The sequence below is a fragment of the Balaenoptera ricei genome, chromosome 1 (assembly GCF_028023285.1).
Source record: "Balaenoptera ricei isolate mBalRic1 chromosome 1, mBalRic1.hap2, whole genome shotgun sequence".
Taxonomy (NCBI): Eukaryota; Metazoa; Chordata; class Mammalia; order Artiodactyla; family Balaenopteridae; genus Balaenoptera; species Balaenoptera ricei.
Genome location: NC_082639.1, coordinates 137,025,643 through 137,050,126, shown reverse-complemented (window position 1 = coordinate 137,050,126; position 24,484 = coordinate 137,025,643). Strand labels below are relative to the sequence as shown.

General features: G+C 45.6%; 1 protein-coding gene and 1 long non-coding RNA gene across 4 annotated transcripts in view; one reads left to right on the top strand and one right to left on the bottom strand.

Moving 5' to 3' along the window:
* TNR (tenascin R) overlaps window positions 1-17,287 on the top strand; it is an 83,545-nt gene extending 66,258 nt beyond the window's left edge. Inside the window, exons 17-21 of the mRNA XM_059936925.1 lie at window positions 4,691-4,842; window positions 6,274-6,370; window positions 11,305-11,466; window positions 16,052-16,215; window positions 17,168-17,287. Of these exons, the coding sequence (XP_059792908.1) occupies window positions 4,691-4,842; window positions 6,274-6,370; window positions 11,305-11,466; window positions 16,052-16,215; window positions 17,168-17,287 (695 nt within the window). The remainder of the gene's footprint in view (window positions 1-4,690; window positions 4,843-6,273; window positions 6,371-11,304; window positions 11,467-16,051; window positions 16,216-17,167) is intronic.
* Window positions 1-24,484, bottom strand: part of LOC132373580 (uncharacterized) — a 421,816-nt gene that overhangs the window by 269,867 nt on the left and 127,465 nt on the right. For all 3 annotated transcript variants that reach the window (XR_009505461.1, XR_009505459.1, XR_009505460.1), the window contains exons 3-4: window positions 16,453-16,573; window positions 13,402-13,520 (exon numbers count right to left, since the gene is read on the bottom strand). This is a non-coding gene — a long non-coding RNA (uncharacterized LOC132373580). The remainder of the gene's footprint in view (window positions 1-13,401; window positions 13,521-16,452; window positions 16,574-24,484) is intronic.

The window sequence follows — 24,484 nt, the reverse complement described above, 5'->3', positions numbered from 1 at the left end:
TCTTTTCCAGAGTACTTAGAACTTGGGATTATATTGTTCTATTTCTTCCACCAGAGTGTGAGCAACCTGAAAGATGGAACTGTGTCTTTTTCTTCCTTGTATTCCAATCTGTTAGCCCAGTATTTAGACCCCCAACAGACACTTCCTATATGTTTGTTGAATAAATACACAAAAGAATGAACAGGTAAATGAACTGGAAGATGCTGTGAAGGAGGCTAAGGTGGTAGGTCTGACAGCCCATGTGGACTAAACAGATAACTTTTCCCTGTCCACAGCCTCAGACTGACTCCCAAAGCCCTGCTACCCACAACGCCACTTCTGTGAAAAAAATGTAAGTGTGGGTGGCCAGAGGTGGTCTCACCTGTGCTAGTATGGAGCAGCACCCTTTTCTCTGTAGTTGCAGAGAGACCTGCTGAGGTTGTTCTCAGAGAGAAACACTGATATCATGGTTTCGGTCCTGATGCTAAGGCCATTAAGAGTGGGCAGACACTTTCCAAAGCCATTAACTCTGACCACTTTAAAGACCACATTCAAGAACACAAAGCAAGTAAGGGACAGAAAGAGTCTCTCCCTTCACTCCCAGCTGGCTGGGGGCTCTCTATTTGCACTGTGTGTCATATAGCTCACTTCCCTCTACTCAGCATTCAGCCTCCGGATGCCCAACCCAAACCAATTTCTGAGCAATTCTTCCAGTGAGTGCCCTGGCCCTGTTGCACTCCCAATTACATCTAGAGATGCTTAACCATGAGACATTTCAGTGTACCGATCACTTGGCATTGCTTTCCTGTTAACTTGGTAACCACCACAGCCTGCATTTAAAAAAAAAAAAAAAAAAAAAAAAAGCGGGGGGCAGGGGGAAAGAAGCCTCTTTGTCAGGCCAGACCCTAGTAATTGTATCAAAGGGGAAGGGAAGAAAAGCCTTCCAGTTTTTCTCTTCGACCTAAAATTTCTGCCTTGGGAAAAATTACTGGGATAATCTATGTTAGGATTAAAGGTGAGTTTTTGATGATATTAGATGGTATAACATCCAGAGAGCTAGGGATGCCTGAAAACTGCCCTATCTCTTAAAAATGTATGAAGCCACAGTATACACGCAATGAACAAAGCAGATTGGGAATCAGTGTATTCTTTATTATTAGCTAAGCCTGAGTCCACCCCAGAGGAGAACCTAATGTTAAAAACTGGAACACAAGGCTTAAACTCAAGGACAGAGTCTCATATCCCCTCTCACTCAATTTACATCTTGGGACCAGCCCACTCAAGACATGCTTACTGGGAAAGAGAGAGGGAAGGAAAGGGAGAGAGAAGGAAAGGGAGAAAGGGAAAGAAAATAAGGGAAGAGGGGAAGGAGGGTGAGAGACGGACAGACACTCGGTCTATTTATCTACCCTGCCATATGGATCTCAGCAGAGAAAGCAGACCATCACACCCCTTGGGGCACAGTCTAGCTAACCAGTTCCACCTCTGCACTCTCTGAGGAGAGGGAAACATACTGGAGAAAGAGTGGAGTTCAAGTCCAGCTGGTCTTCAGGCTCATCTGAAGAGCTCTGGTGAAACACTGATTCCTGACACTTACCCCCCAGCATTCTGATTCAGTAGGTCTGCTGCAGAACCCAGGAACCTGAATTTTAATAGTCCCTGGCTTGGGAACTATTAGTGAGCCTACTTCCTCTCATCAGGTGAAAAGGAATAATAATTTGATCATGGACTGGTGGTATGAGGTAAAACTTTTACAGTCTTGAGGGTCGGAGGCGGGTGGAGAAGAGTGGTTTCACGGTAAATGTCGTCTCCAAGTTCCCAAGATGTGAATATTGCCGCGGCGGATATTCTGCCACAGACTAAGCTATGATAAGTGGAATCTCTAAACCACCAGGTGGCCTTGCCATTGGTCAAAGGTAAGGCAAGCACACCCAGCAACTATGCATCAGTCCCACATACATCTGGTGAGCGCCCCCACCGACCAGTCCAACGTGAAGGCCCAGAAGGAAGAAAACACGACCCCTCCTCTCCCAAGGTGCAGTCTGAGACCTTCATCCCATCAGAACTTTTGACACTCCTTAGGTCACACTTTCTTCTTAGGTTGATTTTATTCCCGTTTTCTGACTTTATAAAAATGGATCCCTTTTTAAAAAAAAATTTGTTTTATTGAGGTACAGTTGCTTTACAATGTTGTGTTAGTTTCTGCTGTACAGTGAAGTGAATCAGCTATATGTGTACATATATCCCCTCGCTCTTGGACCTCCCTCCCCAGCCATCCCACCCATCTCGGTCACCACAGAGCACAGAGCTGAGCTCCCTGCACTATACAGCAGGTTCCCACTGGCTACCTATTTTACACATGGCATATGACCACCCTTCAGATATTTAACAACTTCTCTCCTCCAGAGCAAATCATCTCATTTTCCTATATTTGTTTTTGGTAGTTCTACCTTTAAAGCAACTAATACGTTTGAGCCTTTTGAAAGTATCTGTAATAGAAAAATTAAATAATTGATCTTATCAATGTGAAGAAGCCTGTATAAGATTATTTATTTGTCTGTTCTAAAGTTTCATTTGGTTTTATATGTGTATTTGGATGAGGCTGTCGTTTTGAGGTTTGGGAGAAGATGTTCTGTGGGGGACATGTTGGATATTGGGAAGAAATTTGGGATTCTGGCCCCTTTAAGGCACTGAGTTGATTCAGGAGAAAGGGCTATTAGCGCATAAGGTAGGAGTGAGCTGAAGACCAAGCATGTTTTGTATTGATCTAAAATGAGAAACTCAGGCAGTGAGAAAAGAGGGGAGAAAGGAAGGCAGACAGGATGGTTGCTCCAAAGATCTGCTAGAGAATGGCCTGGAAGCCATGAAATAATCACTGTGCTCCCAAAGCAACAGGGAGAGAAAAGGCACTCACCCACACCTACCCCTGAAACATAATTGGACCCTCTAGGAATAGGTGGGATCAGGAACTCTACCGAGCTCTAGGACAGGCTGGAGATGAAAGCTGAGAGCTTTTCTGCAGCTATTAAGGAAATACATTTTGAGAGGGTTAAGATATTTAATGTGAACATAGAACTTTTTGAGGTAACTTTAACCTCTGGGGCTTTATATGCTTATAAGATAAATATAGATTTTAGTTAATCATTTGCTATCTGGACAGATATAGATCCAGTAAACTGTATCATATGTTATATCCCCTGTTTTAGTAGAGTTCAAGGAGCACTTGACTCGGGGTCTGAAAACTTGAGTTCAAGTGAATGGAGGAAGTCATGCGATCTTTCTGAGTACAGTTTCCTTCCCTGTAAAATAAGACTTCAATCTATAACAATCTGCCTTCCTCTAGCATTTCTTGCAAAAATTAAATGGAAATAAAAGCACACTTGGTAAAATACTAGTTCTATAGGAATATATTGTTATTCCCTGGTGTATGCCTGAAGCAGGCGGTGCCTTGTTCTAAACTACCTTAAATGCGAGCGACCCTTGACCGTGGTGTGGAAGCAAGCTGGACAGTCGTTGTGCCAGAGGAGTTAACACATCTCCAAGAGGGGCCTTGCATAAAGTCTACTGAACCCCTACAACCTCTCCCTAACACAGGATGCTTCAGTGAGGTTGCTACGTTATCTCCCTTGTGTGGCATTATGCTGCCACTTGCTCTGGCCCACCGGCTGACTCTCCAAGGGGCTCTCTGTCACACCTGCAGTGCACGAGTTCTGCCACTAGGGGGCACCGTAGGTCCCATGAAGTCCCTACCCCACCTCTCTTCCTAGCTACCCTTCAAGGATGCAGAACCACATCAACCGCACCACACTTTCCATTGACCCAGAGATCATATATTTATAGAGCACCCAAACCACTTTTCCTCCCGTGCCAAGCTCTGCCTTTAACTTGCTCCATCAGCTCCTGCAGTCCAGTACAGCTCCTCCCATGGGACCTCTGCTTTTCTGGCTTGCCTGTTAAACATTAAAATCTGCCCTGAAGCTAAGCTCTTCAAGACACATGATTTAAGTTTTTCTTTCAGGTAATTAGATATTGTTCTACAAATAGGGCTGTTCTCTCTGAAAGATGAGCAGCAATTTATTTCCTCTGCCCTCTCCTTAAACTTAAACTGAACTGTAAAACATGGCCATTTGATTGTTTAGTGCAATCAGGAGATTATTCTGCAGGAGGAACAGATATCCATCTTCTTGCTAACTCTAAGCTTGTTCGGGCATTCCTTACTGGCTGCTGTGAAGACGGCTGACAGTTGTGCTTAATCCCTCTTGTTCTTTTGAAAGGTGGACTCCGTGGTGTTTTATTGTTCTCCATGCTTCTGTAATCATCACCTAAGTAACCAATTACTAGGTACATTAACATACCTTCACCCTTGGTGGAGGAATATTTTTATTATCCCCATCTTTCTGATAAAAAGATGATGCCAGGAAGTCAGGCTATTTGCCAAAGCTAAACAAGTAGGTGAATGGCGGAGCCACACAGCGAACCCAGCTCTTTGGTCCTCAGATCCCATAAAACTGTGTACTGTCTGATAAACCCAACATCAGTTGAAAAGAGGGAATGCAAGATGATGCAGGATTCATACACAGATTCAGTGAGGATTCCTTACAGCTCTTGATGAAGTACCGTGAGACCTTCTAAACTGTTCTCTGATCCAAGGGGCTCTTATGCATAGTGGGAGGAAGGACCCTTTCTGGAAATTGCCTCTTTTCTTGTGCAGGGGGCCGGGTCTTCCCTCATCCTCAAGACTGTGCCCAGCATTTGATGAACGGAGACACTCTGAGCGGGGTTTACACCATCTTCCTCAATGGAGAGCTAAGCCGGAAGTTACAGGTGTACTGCGATATGACGACCGATGGGGGTGGCTGGATTGTAAGTACCTGCGGCTGTTCTCCATGCCCACCAGCATCATTGATGCTTCAGTCCACCTGGCTCAGCACCCATCCCATCCACACTTCACCATCCTCTGGCCATCCTTTCACCCACTCCCCTCATGCCCAACCTGGGGCTTTGCATTGTCCTCAGGGCCTTGCTCAGCAGCCCAAAGGTTTGGTGAGGCAGAGGAAGGAATAAGAATATCGAGGCTGCAGTGGCCCAGCCCAGTGAGGAAGCCCCAGGAAAACTGCTCCTTCTGTGGGGATAGTTCATGCAGAAGGGAAAGGGAGTAGTGGCTCAGAGAGGCCCAGGGGTCTTGCCTGATGGAAGACTGCGGAAATAATAAAGAAATAGAGGAGATGAGTCCCCTGCAGGAGGAGGTGAGTCTCTATGCAGAGATGATTAGGATCTTTCTATTGGAGAATTACATATGGCGGAGCAGATGAGGGGCAGAACCCGGATAGCCCCCTCTAGTTACAAAGGCCACCCCTGTCCCCATCCTTCCCTGGCCTCTCTGGTTCTTCCCCAGAGCTGTCATAGCCTTCAGGGAGGAGAAGCGGTGGGGAAAAGAGAGACACCGTTTCCTGTCACCACCCTCCTCCCATGTCTGATAGGGCAGTACCGAAAGAAGAGGAAGGGCAGCCTGGCGAATGGCCTCACACATCAGTACAGGCCACTACGCAGATGGGCGAGTTCCGGCAGCCTGGCCTGCAAGCAGAGCAGCATTAGCTCAGGCAGTGCAGATGGAAACCCAGCCCCTCCACCCACCCTCCTCCTGCAGATCCCTCCTCTAGCACCAACACACAGCGCTGGGTTTTTCACAGTGCAAAATGGATAGTTGTTGAATGGAGTTAAATGGTGGCTGTGCTCATAACAGCCACTCTTGGGAAGCATTTTCTTTTATGTTTCTGACATATTTGTGCCTTCTTCTTAAAGCATAACTGGAGATTGAAGTCGAGGCTGATGTGTTGGAGGGTAAATGAAATTAGCACTTAAACAGCTCGGAAAGTGAATGATATGCAATTGCTTTGCCTGAAATAGGATGATGACAGTTCCTAGCTGATCTGAAGTTGGTCCCATTCTTTTGGTGAGAAATGCTTTCTACTGCATTCTGTGGCGCAAAAAGATTAATTTGAGAGCCAAGCCTATTTCCCTTGACTAGTTGGGGGCTTCATATCCTTTCAACATTGCAGGGGTGCAAATAAGTGTCAACATTACACCCTGGCCTATTCATCAAGCGCCCCTGCACTTCAGAGAAGGGCTCTGAGCATCTCCTACGACTGCTGTGCAAATACCGAGCTCCGTACTGCAGTGGCGCTTATCTGAGAATCTTTGTCACTGCAGATATAAAACCCAGTTATAGCAGTTTCACTCGTTAGAGTTTATTTTCCTTAGCATTTTCTTCATTTCCCCTCTTTCTCTTCACAGGTATTCCAGAGGCGGCAGAACGGCCAAACTGATTTTTTCCGGAAATGGGCTGAGTACCGCGTTGGCTTCGGGAACCTGGAGGATGAGTTTTGGCTGGGTAACGCCTCCTTTTTGTTTCCCTTGGAATGCAGCTCGGGCTCTTTGTCCATCTCTCTCCTTTCTGTGTCCACCTGGGATTATCAGAAACCCTGTGCCCGTTGAGAAGCTGACAGCTCGTGAATTGCTTTCAGTACCTCTTGCTCCGTTAGGCTCCACTATTGATCTGTTTCTATCTTGGTGTGGTGTTTTCCTCTTTGCTCTGTCTCTTCCCATCCTCATTAATAGTCTCTTATGCTGATGGGTCTTGACATGAGGCAACTTTTACAAAGGGAGAGAGCTGCCTGGTGAGGGAAGGGGGCAGAGGGAGCAACAGGATGTCTGGTCATCTCTCAGAAGCCAGGCACCAGCCAGCCAGCCTGCAGGTCAGAAGAGAAATGAGGCAGTCACTCGGCTCTAGTTCCTTGGAAGAATGTTATTACTGACTTGGGACGGGAAGGGAAAAAATGAAAATGACATTAGAGGTGACCGGCAATTTCCTAGAGGTCTGACACAAGCAGGAGGTGTAGATTGAGAACTGAACTGGTGTGAGAAGGTAAACACACACCTGACCCAGGCAGATGGCAGTGGAGCCAATCCCAGAAAGTAGTAAATTTATTTTTCCCTGCATCTCCCTCTTGGTTGGATTTTCACAGTGATTATAAAGGGAGGCAGGGGAAAGGCGGATAATTGTGTTCTGTATTCGTGGTCTCCTCTCTCTCTCCCCTGTCACTATCCCAATTAGCCTCAACATCTTTCTCCTGGACGCTCATATAACAAACCCTAACTGGCCTTCCTGCCTCCTGGACCACCCATTGTCCACCTGGCCAGGAGAATCATCTCCCTCACGCCAAAATCTGAGCAATGGCTAACCCCATTTGTAGAACTTTTAAACCACTCCCCATCACCAGCACGTGAAGACTAAACACCTTAGCTACGATACAAGGCCCTCCTCTTGGGACTGCTCCCCACCACCAAGAGCCCTGCTCCTCTTCCCTACACCTCCCAACCAACACCAAACTTCAAACGCTTTTTTTATGGAAGTATAGTTGATTTACAGTGTTTCAGGTGTAGAGCAAAGTGACTCAGTTATATATATATGTATATATATATATGTATATATATATATATATATATATATACATATATATATCTATACACACACACACACACACACACACATACTTTTTAAGATTCTTTTCCATTATAGGTTATTACAAGATATTGAATATATTTCCCTGTGCTATAAGTAGGTCCTGTTGTTTATCTATTTATATATAGTAGTGTGTATCTGTTAATCCCAAATTCCCAATTTATCCCTCCCCACCCCAAACTTCAAACCCTTACAATCACTAATGTTTCCTCTGCAAGGAACGCGCTGCCATCCAACTCTCCCCCTCCCCCATACACCTTGCTGTGCTCTGTGCATATTCAAAGGCCCAGCTAACCTCTTCTTCCTCCATAGGACCTATCCTACCCATTTTTCTCACCCTTTGCCTGTGGGAGAATTAGCTACTTTCTCTTTTGTGGTCCAAATCAGCGTCCATTTTCCTTTCTGTCTCTCTTGACTATACTATGTAAACTTCTTTCAGGGCTGGGACCAAACCATATTCATTTTTAACCTCATTACCTATCACAGTGGCTGGGGATAGTAGGTACCTAAAGAGTAGATAACAATCAATCAATCAATCAATTGATAAGAATTTATTGAGTGCCTATTAGATGCCCAGATCTGTATTTGCTGTTGAACATAATAAAAAATATAAGGTAAAAATCACATAAAAACATTGAAAGAGAAGTCAAGTAAATCAGAAAATATCCTTACCTTCTAAGAGTTTACGAACAGCTTGGGAGATAAGTATAAAGCACAGGAATCAATGCACCCATAGCAGACAGTGCTCATGTTTCCCAAACCTCAGCTACGGTACACCACGTTCACAATTTTTACCATATCTGGGAAATATCTGAACTATCACGCACTTGAATTTTCTGTATCTTGCTTGTTTTTTTAAAGAAATCTACTGTTTTGTGAAAGAAACTTTACAGCAGTGCCAAAAATGGAAAGCTAGTCATCATGTGCCATAAATAAAAGGGAGTCTCAAAAATAAACGCAATGAAAAGAAAACAGTATATATATTATTAAATGCCAGTTGTTGCTGTGTTGATGGTACTAAAAATGGAGATTAGAAGGTGTTGGGTGTAAACCACAAAGTACAAGATCCAAACTGAGACTGAGAGTTACCGTTAGGATCAGGGTTAAAGTTTCCCCTTAATCTATTAAGAAAAAGAGAGAGTTTGGAAATATCTTTCTCCCTACATGTTCAAAGTTATTTAGTCCTTATTCCCCAACTACTTCTCGTATCATCAGAGATGCCCTCCCACATTGGGAAACACTGTACTAATCTATGAGCTACTGACAAGAAGTCTGCAGATATTCAGAGAAGGAAGAGTCAGCTTCCTGGAGAAGACATTGAGGGATGAGTAAGAAGAATGCAGGAGGGAAGCACACAAGAAAAGAGGGAAGGCAGGGATCCTTTTGACATGTGCAAACGGGACAATGGAAAAACCATCCAACCAGAGCAAAGATGCAGCTCAGGGAAAGAAGAAAATGAGGTAAGGTGGGTTGAACAAAGGCATGTTGTGGTACCTAAAGTGGGGAAGAGAAGGTTTGACTCAACGCCATAGGTAATAGGGAGCCGGGGAGGGCTCTTAAATAGAAGCACAGCCTGGTGATGTGTAGTTCAGTGACAATACTCAGGTTAGGGGTAACACTCTGACCCATGGTTTATGTTGTAAGTTGGGTTCCCTAGAAGCAAAGCCTGAGACAGGGATTCTTTTTTTTTTTTTTTTTTTTTTTTCAGTCATCAATTTTATACACATCACTGTATACATGTCAATCCCAATCGCCCAATTCCTCACACCACCATCCCCACCCCACCGCAGTTTTCCCCCCTTGGTGTCCATACATTTGTTCTCTACATCTGTGTCTCAACTTCTGCCCTGCAACCCGGTTCATCTGTACCATTTTTCTAGGTTCCACATACATGCGTTAATATACGATATTTGTTTTTCTCTTTCTGACTTACTTCACTCTGTATGACAGTCTCTAGATCCATCCACGAGACAGGGATTCTTGTTCAAGTGATTTATCAGGGGCGTGCTCTCAGACGGGGAATGAGGGAAGTAGCATAGAGCAGGGGGAAATGTTCAACAGTGGGATCTTGGTGGGAGATTAGCTTCAGCCTGATCCTCAGGGAAGCTCTGGAGCATGAATTGCTCCTCAGAGTTGGTCTCCAGTGGGGCAAGGGGGCTGGGATTTGGTACCTCCACATCAGGTATTGATGGAGGTCTGCCCCAAGGCATGGGGGAGGGAGCAGGTAACTTCCAGAGTAGAGCAACTCCTGTTTGGTCAAGGGCAATGATCCAAGAAGGAGGCAGCTGTGAGTTGTTAGCAGCTGGGGGCTATGTCCACTGTCCAATTAAAGGGCATCTGGACTGTCTGTGATCTAACCAAACTCTCCAGATGTGTGTTGGCTCCTATTTCCACTTGCCTTTGAAGGACCATTTTTCCCCCTCTGACAATTCTCTCTTCTCTCTACTTCTTCATTGAATTTTCCCCTATACATCTTATCCTAGAAAACATGCTGTAACATCTCCCTTCTTCAAAATAAAAACAGTACAAAATAAAAAAATAAAGGGCATCCGGGCAGGGCACCACCAGGATCCACCATATCCACACAAGCACAAGTCTAGGGTAACAACAACCCGGCACACAGCAAATAGCAAACAGCTTTCAACATATAACTTAACATAAAGCTTGAACTCTCAAACAGGACAGGGAAACAGAAAGATCGAGGTGACCCTCAGCCAGTCATTTCACTTCTCTGGACTTCAGCCTCCTTTTCCACAACACAAAGAGACTAGCCTAAGTAATCTCTAGATTCCTTTCCATCTCTGCAAATTTTTTTATTCTAAGTCATGGTATACTCTGATAGATATCAAATGTCACAGTAAAGCAAGAGGACCCAAGTTCAGTAAGCAGGTAGAAATCAGGAGGACTCAAAGATCACCAGCAATGCGAGGGGAGTGGTTCAAAGTCTGGGCAGGTAGTCAAAATCAGAAAGTCCCAGAGCACAGCCATCCAGGGCAAAGAGACAAGAAAATACATATGAGAAAATATCACCAAGGAAGATCTGGGATCTGCCTAACTCTGGACTCACGGGGTCTGCATCTTACAAGAATCTATTAGACCAAGGCCTGGGAAGCTTAGAGGCCAAGGAGAGAGTGGGTGAGGGAGAGTAACTGCCCAGAAAGACGAGTGAAGACGTAGTAGTGCAAGATATAGCAAGTAGACTAGAGAGAAAAGAACTGGAGTTAGGAAACGGGTGACAATATTCTCTGACCCAGTTATGGGAGCCTCAGGAGGTCTGGAGGCTGAGAGAACAAGGGGCAGTGTAATTAAAGGTGGACGGAACCCCCTCCCAGGCTACTAGGAGATGGTAGGATATCCTGGACCCCGAGGGCCTACTGTGAATTACTCTGATCAGTGTTTCTACCTCTTGCTTCCTATCACTCACACCAAAGAATTCACACCTATGTGATGCATCTTGTCATCTTCAACTAACACCATGGTGTGCAGTGGGAGGTGGCGGGGGACAGGGCCCGGAATCCTGAGGCTCAGGGCTTGTCCGGTACTGGGTCATGACTAGATGGTAGGACCCCTGAGCTGACCTGCGGTGGGAACTCATCAGCAGAACTGGTCTGGTCTTTTTGCAGGAGGAAATTCAGTCTGGTAGGGTCTGTTTGATAACAACCTGGGAAGGACTGAAGGCAAAAGCAATCCCAGTACCCCTCCTCTTTCCCAGAACATCTGTTTTGAGGTCATAGTCGCATTTTGCGTCCCATTTCCAAAGCCACTGAGGCCAGGCTGACTGCGTTCTCTGCGCTTCTCCACAGGGCTGGACAACATACACTGGATCACGTCCCAGGGCCACTACGAGCTGCGCGTGGACATGCGTGACGGCCAGGACGCCGCCTTCGCCTACTATGACAAGTTCTCTGTCGAGGGCAGCAGAAGCCTGTACAAACTCCACATAGGAGGCTACAACGGCACCGCAGGTACCTTGGCCCCGAGCAGCCCCCGAGGGCAGTGGGCCTGCAGCAGGACCGGGCCCCCATGTTCTAGTCCTGAGCTGCAGAATTCCCCGCTAGCCAAGGAGGAGGGCGGAGGGCTGGCGCATTGCCTCTGGTCCACACTGCCCCTCACCACTCAGGTGACCTGAAATCAATTTCTCAGGACTTCAGTTTCCTCATCTGGAAAATCTTAATAATGATGCCTGTCCTAGTTCACAGAGCAGTCAGGAAAAAAATGTGATAAATAGAGCGAACGTGCTTTTAAAGTTAACAAAAAAAAGTACAATGTGAGGGTGAAGGATTATTTTTCTTGTCTAGATTAATCAATATAGGCTCTTATCCAGTGACAGCATAATCATCTATTGTCTGGTAGAAATCTCCCCTGTAATGACATCTAGGAAAACCACCTTTGAACTAATAAAAATAAGACAGATTCCCCCCATTCTGAGCTCTACTCCCCTCCATCAGCAGTCACCATAACTCCTCCATCAAGGAGCACACAACAGCCCTAAATGTTCCCCATGGGCCACATTCCTTTTCATTCCTCCACGAGAACCCCATACATGGTCATGTTTTCTGTATAGATTTTTATGGCACTTCCACTAAGTACACCAAAACCATCTCTATAAGCTCTGTTGCATTAATAGTTTTATCAGAACATAATATCCAGTCTGCTTCTTAGGCTTTGCCAATCTATTTCCAGGGTTCTCTTAGAGCACATTTCCTAAAACCTGTTTTGCCAAATATTCCACTATTTGGTACATGGAGTTACTGGTCCTTTCATTAACTCCAATTATAGGGCTAAATGCTAGGATATAAATTTAGCAACATTTTTATAACTCTTGGAATTCAGAAGATCGTCCAAGTGTTGCCTCTCCAACGACTGCATTTGCTCAGTTATTTCTCTGCTCAGCCAGGTACTGTTACTCCAAAGAGAAAACACACTTTCCCTTGTTGTTTTTCATATGCGAGATCATTCCCAATGGCAATCAGACCTGCCCGAAGTGCCCCAACAAAAGATCCAATTTACCACACTTTGGGCATAAAATAGCCATTGAAATGGAGTGTATTAAACAAAATATCAGACTAAATCATTGCAAAAATAACCTGATACCAACCACTCCCTAAGATTAGAATCGTGCCTGCAGAAAAGTAGTTCTTATTTCTCCCACAGAAAGAGAAGCAAGCCCTCCCACTTCCTTAGATGGTCTCCCTCCCTCCCTCCACCTCACTTGCTCCGGGCCTATGCTCTTACCTGTCTAACTTGGGCCCAGCTGCTGCAGCCTCTGTTGCAGCTCTATCTCGCTACCGGGCCCCATGGAGGTCATAACTGTTGGACTGCGTTCTACTGTCATGTCTCAGAAGCAAGTCCCACCAACAATTTGGCCAATCATCATAAAGTAATTGCAGTCTGACCTCTTATGTCATATATTCAGTTCATCTTCTTCAAAAGATGAGAAACTAGGCTTATGTAGGCTGCCCCCTTCTCTGGGCAATGTCACACAACGGTTGTTCTTTCCAGACTGGAAGGTCTCCAGGGAGGAAAAGCCCATCCTCTCTCTGGCATTTACTACTGCCCAAGTTCCCTGGCCTTTATCTTATATGTTGCTCATTTTTACTGGCCCTTCTGGCAACAATCCATCCCCATGGCCTCCAATTCCAAGTTCAGCCCCTTCTCCCATCTCCGTTGTTCTCAAGGCTACAAAAATCCAAGTCTCTAACCAGGACTCTAATTGGATTAGAACCGAAAATTCCAAGTCAAGTTATCAATAAAAGGTTGTTGAGCAACCTCTAAAAGTTCATTGTGTGAATTGTGAGGACTCAGAAGAAGCATAAGACATGACCTCTGCAAGAACTAAACATCCATTTACAAAAACAGACCATTAAGAAGCAACTCATCACAAAATGAATGGTACTCACTCCCAGTTTACCAGGCATTCAGAGAAGGGGGCTCTGGGTGGTTGAAAAAGGCTTCATGAAGGCAGTGGCGTTTGACTGGGATCCTGATGGTAAAGGAAACATTCCAGGGAAGGAAAATCCTGGGAGAAAAATCACAAAAGGAGCAGTTACTGTGGAGGGAGGGAAAGTGCAAAGGGCCTGGCTGTCCAGGACAGGGTGTGAGTTCAGAAAGAATAAAAAAGAAAGTGGGTGGAGCCAGGCCCTGGAGAGCCTTAAAACCGAGGGGGCAGAGGAGTTCTGTCTTAATATGGTGGGCAGCGGAGAGCCACGGTGGGTCCTGAGTGACACAATGGATGTGGGGTTTTAGGAAGATCAAAGTGACAGCCATAAATAGGATAAAGTAAATCTGAGTGAAGAACAGAGAACAGCTGGAGCTGCTGCATTAATCCTGGTAGGAGATCATAGGAGACTTGACTGATGTTAGAAATTAAGAAAAACCAAGACTTAGATAATGTACTGATGTGCAGAAAGCACAACAGAGTGGAAGTGGGAGAGAACTGTTCCAAGGGAGTAATGAGGGCAGCTTCTAGATTACAAGGAGACAAGCAGGAGATGAGAAGGTAGGAATGTGGGTAGAGACAACATAGGGAATTGATGGTAAAGAAAGGGTCTTTAGAGAGTAGGATTAATTCAAGATTTTTTAAGGCAAAGGATATGAGTATGAGTTAGGGTGAGAGGAGATGAAAACCCTAATATATATATATATATATATATATATATATGTATGTATGTATGTGTGTATGTATGTGTATATATATATATATATATATATATATATATATATATATAAAGGAAAAAATAAATATTTTCTGCCTTCTCCAGGACCTGGAAGACATGGGAAAGAATGAGTTGCAGGTAGTGGGATTAGCTCTGGGTGGACACAAAGCCTAGTTTTTTAGAGACTGGGAGGGGGAAATGAAAAAGATGGGATAGAAATAATGACATATGGACTTAGGGACCCAACTGGCCTGAAGGAATCAGGCTTCCCCATAAAACAAAGATCATCTTCCTAAGAGTTAAGTTGTGGCCAGAAGCACTTGGAGGCATTGAGTGGCCACTGTGAGTGTGGACTCGGAAGCCACAAGATCAGAACTATGACCTATCCTGGCTTAAAGTGACCTCAGAAGCATCTAAGACAACACTCATTCAATAGCGTGAGCCCCTTCACAACATTTCTAACCACAAATCCTGCCAAAAGTTTGGCCAGTAGGTATAAATTAATTACAGTTTGATACCTCACCTCAAATACTCAATTCATATGAGTCCCCTGCATAACATCCCAACAAGAGAACACCCAGCCTCTAAGAATAGAGATCTCTCCATATCTCCAAATAGTATATACCATTTATAAACAGCTCTAATATTTAGCTAATTTCTCCTCATATATTTAGCCCAAATATGCCACCTTGCAGTCTCTGCCTACTGATCCTCATACTTTCCCAAAGAGTTTTTGTTTTGGGGGGGATTGTTTGTTTGTTTACTCAATAGTCCATCAAATATTTGGAGTCAGTGATAATGGACACTGTCTCCCCCTTCAAGCCTGCTCTTCCCCAAGTTACAGCCTTGGTTTCCCCAACCACTTCTCCTCCGACATGGTTAGGATTTTCTTACCATCCTGTTTCCTATGGACAGGAACTCTAGTTAGCTAATGTCCCTCTTCACATGTGGCCCCAAGTTCTGAACAGGGGGATATTGGGTGTGAGCTGACTGGGCCTGATGAGCCATGGAGAAAGCCAGGCTGTACGGTGGTGACCCGGACTGGCCCAGGTCGCCATGGCTCATCTCTGTCTCCTCTGAGACAAAAGGAGCCGTGAATGTCTGTGTCCCAGTGCTGGCCTGAAAGAAACAGACGGGGATGGTGGAGTGGAGCTGAGTGGACAGAGTTCTGAGCAGAAGGCCAGGGGAATGAGGCACAGTAAGTCCCCTACATACAAACGAGTTCCATTCCGAGAGCGCATTCGTAACTCCCATTTGTTCGTTAAGTCCAATAAAGTTAGCCTAGGTGCCCAACTAACACAATCGGCTATATAGTACTCTACTATAACAGGTTTATAATACTTTTCACGCAAATAATACATAAAAAACAAACACACACAAAAATAAACATTTTTAATTTTATAGTACAGTACCTTGAAAAGTACAGTAGTACAGTACAACAACTGGCATACAGGGGCTGGCATCGAGTGAACAGGCAAGAAATAAAGATACTGTACTACTGTACTCTATACAGTACTGTGCAGTAAAGTACACAAAAGCACAACTACTTGGAGAGGATGCACGCACGTGACAATGTACGCCAGGCATGTGAACTAACTTACGTGATTGGACGTGCAAACACACGTTCGCATCTTTGAAAGTCTGCAACTTGAAGGTTCATATGTAGGGGACTTACTGTAACGAGCTGGGGAGAGCAGCCCGGAAGTAGTGGACCCAAGGGGTAGGTGGAGTAAGAGCTCAGTGCAGCCAGGCTGAGGAGCCAGATAGGAACAGAGAGGTGAGTGGAAGGTCTCTTAAGCGGACTCCAGGTTTGTTGGGCATGGGTCAAATGTCCAGAACATCCTGACAAAAGAACAACAGGCTGGACGGCCTCATGAATGTGTCTTTTTTCCAGGGGACTCCCTCAGCTATCATCAGGGCCGCCCTTTCTCCACAGAGGACAGAGACAATGATGTTGCAGTTACCAACTGTGCCATGTCATACAAGGGGGCTTGGTGGTATAAGAACTGCCACCGGACCAACCTCAATGGGAAATACGGGGAGTCCAGGCACAGCCAGGTGGGTGAAGCTCTGCCGCTGCATGAATGACCCAGAGCCGTGCAGCCCACGTCCCTTGGCTTTATGTTCTAAGTACACAGGTGGGTCTTATATTTCCCTTTTAAAAAGATACACTCAGAGTGTTGAGAAAGGACTCTCATAAAGAGGAAAGTAATGCAGACACTGGGATAAGAGCAGGACAGAGTCGAAGCCAGAGGAAGAAAAGGGAGGCACCTGGACTCAGGAGCTGGAACTCACCCCAGAGAAGCCCTTGACAACCAGTCAAGTCCCATTTCACTTCCTCATCTAGCATATCCCATGAAAAGCTTATCAAGTTCAGGGACAGCTTCAGAGGCTCAGCTTCATCCAAAGAAGTGTCCTAGGAAGGGAGAGATCAGAAATAGCAGTGTAAACGGGACTGTCTTTCCCCATTAGAGACCACAAGTCCATAGGCTGGGTTGGGTGATAGGGTGACCAACTGGGCCAACTGGGACCTCTCCAATTTTAGCACTGAAAGGCTAGCAGCCAGGGCACCCCTCAGTCCTGGGCAAACCCAGATGGTTGGTCACCTGATAGGTGGAAACCACCTGACTCTCCCATCGGGAGTGAGCAGTCAAACACAGTTATGCTCTTCGAAATGCTTCTATACTGTTGGGAATTTGAAATTCAACACTAGATACTGCAGGTGCGTGCAAATCCTGAAAGCCAAAACCAGAAAGCCAGCAATAAGGAATGACCTGCAACACATTCCCATTATAGACCCAGGCCACTGGCAATGTCTAAAGAGAAAAGCTAGAAACAAATCTCTGCTCTTTTGCCCTTTTTGGGAACTCAGCCACAAGCTTCACGTTAATGGGAAATGACTAAATGCACACCTTGGATTCTCCACTCTCATCATCCCCTATCTTTTCAAGCTGGCACTTCCGTTGAGGGGGTAGGGGTGATCTGACATGCTTATCTTTCTCCTTCCCAGGGGATCAACTGGTACCACTGGAAAGGCCACGAGTTCTCCATCCCCTTCGTGGAAATGAAGATGCGCCCCTACAGCCACCGTCTCATGGCGGGGAGGAAACGGCGGTCCTTGCAGTTCTAAGCAGTGGGCGGCTGCGAGCCAACTGACCTTTTCTGTCATTTGTTTGTATTTTATAATATGAAACAAGGGGTGGGGGACATAGTAATGCTTTGCAACATATTAAGAGCGTTTGAAGGAAGCAGGATGTAGCAGGAATCAGCTGAGAATCAGCAGCTCATGGTTTCTGCTGCCCCCGGGCCTGACCCTCTGTCTCCATGCTCCCTCCTACCCAGTCATCCTTAACCTGCCCCTCTTTTCCCACCAAGGAGGAAAAGTGAGACGTCTTCTTAAAAGACCAATTCAAAGGCAAACCCTGGAGTCAGACTCTGTGACGGTGACAGGCACGTGCCTTCTTTGCTGCCCTCCTTCTGAGATGCCCTTCACTTCCAGGTATTGTGCTCTGGTCACTGCCTTGGATGGCCAGGTTCTCACCCCAGCCCAGAGAAGAGGCCTCAGCAAGAAAGCTTTGCCAACAAGTCCCCTTAAAAGGAAACAGATTAACCTCACCCCGTCCCAATAACCCAAGGCCTTTCTAACGGGCCAAAGATTATCATCTGACACTCTTACTCTTACCAGCCAAGTGTCCTCTGTCACCTTTCAAGAGTAGTGGCCTTTTTTCCAGCCAACCCATCCTTTGCCCACTTCCACCCTAACCCTTAGACCCCCTACAGCCCCACAAGTGCAACCACTGTTTTGGATTCTAGCTCCCAAGGTGTTGCCTGCCCCTAGCCTGGGCTGCATAGCAGCGGTGTACCTAGGGGTCATAAGTCCCTGCCCCTCCCTCGGGTCACAGACAGCAACTTTCTTTGAAGATGGGAGGGGGAGACAGTTGTGGTTTGTAGCAATTTGGGGTCAGGCATGGAGGAAAGGACAGAAGAAATAGAAATCAGGGCCCCCGCCATTGAGATGACCAGTTCCACGGGGAACACAGATCGCACTTAGCTCCATTTTCTCTGTTTCTGGTCCTATTTTTCATGGATTTTTTTTTTTTTTTCCTGAATTGCAAACGAAAGGCCTCATTCCTGTCTTCAGCCAGGCTCTCCTTGGGGGGCGGGGTGGGGGTGGGGCTTAATAAGAGTCAGAAGAAGTTATGTGACCAGCCAGCCATTCCCCTGACTGATAATCCTTGGGAAGAGGTGGAATTTTAGGGTTTTGGTTTCAGTTTTCTCCTCTTTTTTGGTCCTGTGAGAAACAGGAATGACCTCCTTAATGAGGTGAGCTCATGAGAAGCCTTTCTCCATCTTCTTTTATTATTCTGCCTTTGAGAGTAAAAATGAAAAGTGCCAGCGGAATTAACATCTAGAAATCCAAAGGTGAAGAGGGGAGGAGTGCGGGCCTACCTCCCATTTTATGAGATGTGCTCTCTTCACTGGCATGATTTGATTTTTAAACCCAAGAGAGCTGGAGGCTCTAAATGCCATGACCCTTCAACTTCTCCAATCAAATGCCATCCGCAAGCATCCCTGCAGCATCTGCCAAAATCCATGCCCAGTCTCCCCAGCTGCCTTTTCCTTAAGGCCCCAGTTCTGTTTTTTGTAATGCCCACATTTAGTCAAACTGGGGCATCCTGGGCCTTTCCCAACCAATCACGGGATGAGCCTGAGAGTTGGAAATTTTCTAATGGAAACATCCACAATCTAACCAAACTCTCTTAACCAGGAAAGGAGAGTCCCTCAGACTGACAACCACACTTCTGAGGTTATGAGGATGGAGTCAGCTGCCACTTGCACTCTCCCTTTAGCAGACCCTCAAGGCCTTGTTCACTGCCATGGTGTGGATGTAACTGCTGGACCAGTGCTGGAAACGGAGGTTCCATTTCTCAGTTCACCATGGGCTTCAAAAAACTAGGGGAAGGAAGAAGAGACAGAAACAATTCTTTCAAGAAACCCGTTAATTAAATAAGATTTAGATAGGGAGTGGGACACCAATGAACAGTAGGAAGCATGTTGAAGGAGGAAACTGGCGTCTCAGGAATAGGCCCAGCTCTGCCACTTTGTTGGCACTATGACATCAGGACAGTTGTTTCACCTCTCAGGGCCTCAGTTTCCTCATCTGTTGAAAGAAAGTTTAGACTAGAATGGTTTCCCTTTCAGTTTTGACAGTCAGTAAGGCTAGTCTTTGATCTGAAAATGGAAATTGGCATCGGTGAGAGAGGACAATTAAGCCCTGCTTTTCATTCTGGTGAATGAAAATTCACCAGAAGCCCTGCTTTATGAAAGACAGAAAGAGAGAGACAGAGAGAAGGAAGGAAGGGAGGGAGGGAGAAAGGGAGGGAGGGAGGAAAAGAAAGAAAGGAAGGAAGGAAGGAAGGAAGGAAGGAAGGAAGGAAGGAAGGAAGGAAAGGAAGGAAGGAAGGAAGGAAGGAAGGAAGGAAGGAGGAAGGAAGGAAAGAAAGAAAGAAAGAAAGGAAAGGAGGAAAGGAAGAAAGAAAGAAAGAAAGAAAGAAAGAAAGAAAGGAAGAATCAGAAGTCATCAGTCAAATATACACACAAGTGTGCGGTGCGCGCACACACACGAAAACATTGCAGAAAAGATTGTGCCAAATAAGTGGCTGAACTCATTTTGTCCATAAAAGCAGAACCCAGGGACCTAGTGCCAGTACAGCCCACCTCATCAAGGGAACTGAAACGGAAAAAGATTATGAGTCTCCATGTTGTCAATTCAGGTGAAAGCCAAGAAACATCAGTGGAAACCAAAATCTGTCTTTTACTGGAATCATTTTACCCTATGGAACATTTTTATAAATAGTATCAGCAGCATTGCCTAGATTCATGTTAAAGGCTAGAAAGGAACTTCAAAGATTAGCTCACCCAACATTCTATAAAAGGATTTATAGATTCCTTTTATTAAGTAGAGTGATTTTCTCACAAATTTTCACCATTTTTAAGAGACACTGTGCCCCATTATCTCCCCAAGGCCCATGGTCAACTTGACTCAAAGCTTCATAACTAGACTCATGCATTCCTGCTTATCCTGTTCCTCCAAGTACCCGTGCTCTTCCCAAGGGTGGATCCAGTAAGCAATACTCACAAAGCACTCACCCTCACACACCAAAGTTTCCCTCAAGGGACTCAGAGGGAATAGAAGTGGACCCTGCTCAGAGGCAGTTAAACTGCAGACACATCAGGATGTGTATTTAGAAAAAAAACAAACAAACAAACCCTACCACCAATGACTGCAATACACTCACTGCCTAGACCTAAGATCCAGACAGTTTCTTCTTTTTTGCATTTCCCCATCAGATAATTTCCAATACAGTAAACTCACATTCTCCAGGCTTATATCTGGAAGGTGAAGGGGCGGGGGTAGGGGGGAGATGACAAATCTGTGGAAAATTCCTGCTGGCCTTTAGACAGATTTAACTGGAGGAGGGAGACTTGCTAAGTGTGACCACTGGGGCATTTACAACCCCCAGTCACCTACTGACAGTGGGGTTGAGGATACCCAGTGCCTCCAGGTTTTCAGGAGAACTCATACCAAACCAGGACCCAGGAAAACTGGCCAACTGATTTGTAAAAGAAACAACAACAAAAATGGCAGCAAGGAAATGCAAAGCAAACTTCCAGAAATAGTTAAATCCACCCTACCCTTCACCTACCAGCTCCCACTCCACTACTCATGGAGTAGCAAGATACCCAACACCTGTGCCCTCCCACCTGGGAAGCAACCAGCTCTCTGCACAGTGAAGCTGTTATTTCAAAGACAAACCTGAAGAACCAAGGTTGCCAATGAGCTCAATGCCAAACCAAACAATCCTTAATCACATTTATACCTTCAAAATCCAGTCCCAGAACTGAGCTGTAGATTAAGGGACAAAAGGTCATTATGGAATTTTTTCAAAGAGCCCTTTTAAAAGCATCAGTTGAGAGAGGGTTTATGAGTTCCCCTTTGTCCTCTCCTCTAGAAGATAAATGGAACCTGTGAGAACAGTGGGGGCCCAAGCTGAGGGGGTTGAAATAGACTAGCTGGTAGCCTAGATTTGCAAATACCCCTTGGGCATGAAAACATTTTTCTTTTTCTTCTTTAACCTCCACCCAGAATTTCAGGAAAGGTGGAGCCACTTAACTCAAGATATGTGATTTTCTACACTTGCTTTCTTATCACCAGACTCCTACTCAATCTAATCCCTTACTTCCATTTCTTTCCCTCCAAAGGGGGCCCTATACTTGCATCTCACTGTCCATTCTTAAAACTTTGATAAGGAACCTCAGAAAGATTCGCACTTCAGTTTCAATAATCCCAAGAGGGTGGGGTAATCTGTTTTCACTTGCCTCAAACTTGCCATGGCTGCAAGAAGGGCCTTGGGACTGCAGAGGACTGGAGTGAATCTGTGAAGTTTAGGAGTCTGCCTCTTGCACAAAGCTCCAGATACCAAGAGCTGCTGACTCAGCTCTGCTTAGCCTCCCTGGGTGGTCTGTTTTCCTCCCAGCAACAATAACAGAGAGGTTCTTTGCTCTGAGGAAAGGTGAGTCACGGGGCTGGCTTCTGCACTGTACCTATAGCCTCTCTCTGGCTCTACCTTAGGGTCCCTTGGCCAAGACCCTGAAGATCTTTGACTAAATGCTTCCCTAAACCTTTGTTTCTTCCATAACCCAACCCTACACAGATGGGATACGGTTTCCCTCAGCAATACTGGAACATTCTGGCACTACCAGGCCAAAGGAGTACTCACAGGCCAAATGGAAACCTCTAAAAACAAGTAAGGGAAAAACTCTAGGATAAAGAATGTGTTGGTGTAGATTCAGGTCCAATTTGAAAGAATGGGTCTGGTGCATCCTAATGGTATCCACACTGGATTTACTTATGTCCATTCTGGGCTCTTCAAGCTTTGAGAAACAGCTGGGAAGAAAAAAATTAAATGTAAAATACAAAATAACATAAAAAAGAAGCTGATGGGTCATTGGAGACAAAAAGCAAGCTTTCTACAGATGGTCCCACAGTAAAAAAAAAAAAAAAAAAAAAAAACAGAGACCAGGCGTGAGGAGCCCTGGTAAAGGGACCAGCATTAGTTCCTTGAGTTCTAGCCCCCAACCTCCCCACAGACCTCCTGTCAGTTCACCCACTTCACCAAACGAAGGCACCAGAGGCCTTCACAGCACAGAAGTGAGAAGCAGAAGGGCTTTCTTTGCTTGCTCAACCAGTCTGCCCGGACCTCGCTTTTCCTTCACAGCAGCCACAAGCCCGACTTGCCATCTCCAGCATTTCTGATTCCTTTTTCAAGGTCACCCCTTGCCTGAAGCATGACTTCACTGCACCTGCAGCACTTCATTGTCCAAATGTCCTCGGCAAACCTTGCAGTGTTTGGACAGTGTTGCATTTTCTCCCCACCGGAAATCCTCCCTCCTTCCCCAAGCTTAATAAGGCTATTGCAGAGCATCCAAATAACACAGCTCTTGTTCCTCAGAAAACCCCTGTCCGCTGTTAACTTCATAAAACAGCTACTCATTGTCGACTGTGAAGCTGGGCTGATGCTAAATTTCCAGTTCGTTTAAGCCTTCTGGTCTCACGGGCTCAGCTCTCCCAGGTACTGGCACTGGCTCGTTGGCATCAGGGGATCATGGGAGGCATCGCAAACATCTCAGGAGGCCTGGAACACTGAAGCCACGAGAGAGGGTGTGGGCCCAGGTGCATGGCCAGGAGGCAAATGCATGGATGAGAACTATTGTTTTCTTCCCATCACTGGTTTGGCAGCCCCCAGGAAGACCCTGCGTTCTTTATTAACATCTTGTCCTTGACACTGATAAGCTCAACACAGCTTCCAAAAGGCAAATATGGGAACCTTCAAAGCTGGAAGGGACTCTGAAAATCATCTAACCCATCCCCCTCATTTCATTCTCCAGGAAACCGAGGCCCAGAAAGGTTAGGCAACTTGCCCAAGTTTACCCAGCTAATTAGTAACAGAGCTGAGATCAGATCTGGCATAGGCTTTTTCATTTTTCTCTCCCCAAATGAAGACTAAGAGAAATGGTATTTATTGCATACCTACTATTTTCCAGATACTGTGCTAGGAGCTTGACATCTATTACTTTGTTAAATCTTCACCACACTGTTAAATCTTCACCACACCCTGGCTCAAGTTTAATCATTTTACAGATGAGAGAATAGAAGAAAGGGAAGGTTAAGTAACATGCCCAAAGTCACACAGCTGCTAAGGAGAGCCATAATTGGAAGCTCTCTGTCTAACTAAAGTCCATGCTTTTGCTGCTTCATGAGGCTGCAGCCCTTTAAATTTATTTAGCCAAGTGGCCACCATCTTGGATTTACTAATATTCTCACACAGGGGCTTCTAACGCCACTTCCTCTCTCCTCTCTGTCTTTTAAGAAAAGGCAGTTCTTGCATAGTTTTTGCCACATACTCCAGGGGACCTTCAACCTCACCATCAGAAGTAAGAAACATCCTGGCAACTTCTTCCTTTTCCTTTTTTTTTTAATTTGGGAGGTGAAGGAGAGGGTCACAGTGGGTTGGGAGGGGAAGGTAAAGACCAGAACAGAAACACTATTTCCCCCACCCCACTTCTTGGAGAATATGCAGCCTCTGCCTCATCCAACATTAGCAGAGTGGGAAATTCCAGAGTCATTCTTCTCAAACTGAGGCAGAAGACGTGGCCAGGGTTGAGGAGGGGGATGCCCCCAGAATAAGCATGGCACGTGTTCCTGGAGTGTCAGTTTTACTCTTGAATTTGGGAGGAAAAGGATTATATTATTCATGTACTCAAAGCAATGCAGATGGCATCAAATGCAGAAATGCCAAGAATTTTTAGGCTAAAACCTGTAAGTTATAGACTGACTTGGGCTCCCTCCTTCCAGACTCTCAGGGGTACTAGGACCTTCATGGTTCTTTGCAGGGACATGTCAGTGGAAACTTTTGAGGAATGAGGCTAGAAGAAGGCAGGAGACAAATTAATCTTGCTCATTCCCTGGTTTCTTTACCCTTCTCCCTTCCTGCTCCCACCTCCCAGGGGGCAGGGGGCCTCAGAAGACAGGAACTATAATCTCAGCTACTTTGAGATGCTACTTTGGGGAACTTAGAAGGCAATTGGTACTTGGTAACTTGTATTTTTCACTGCCTGGCCCAAACTCCAGAAACGAGCCCCTGTCTCTTATTTGAACAACATTTATATGTAAAGGAATACATGTCCTGGGGGAGATCTCTGCATTTTATGGTCCTCTCCCAAGGACAGCAGCGACCTCTGTGTTAGATGCAGCAGACACCACAGG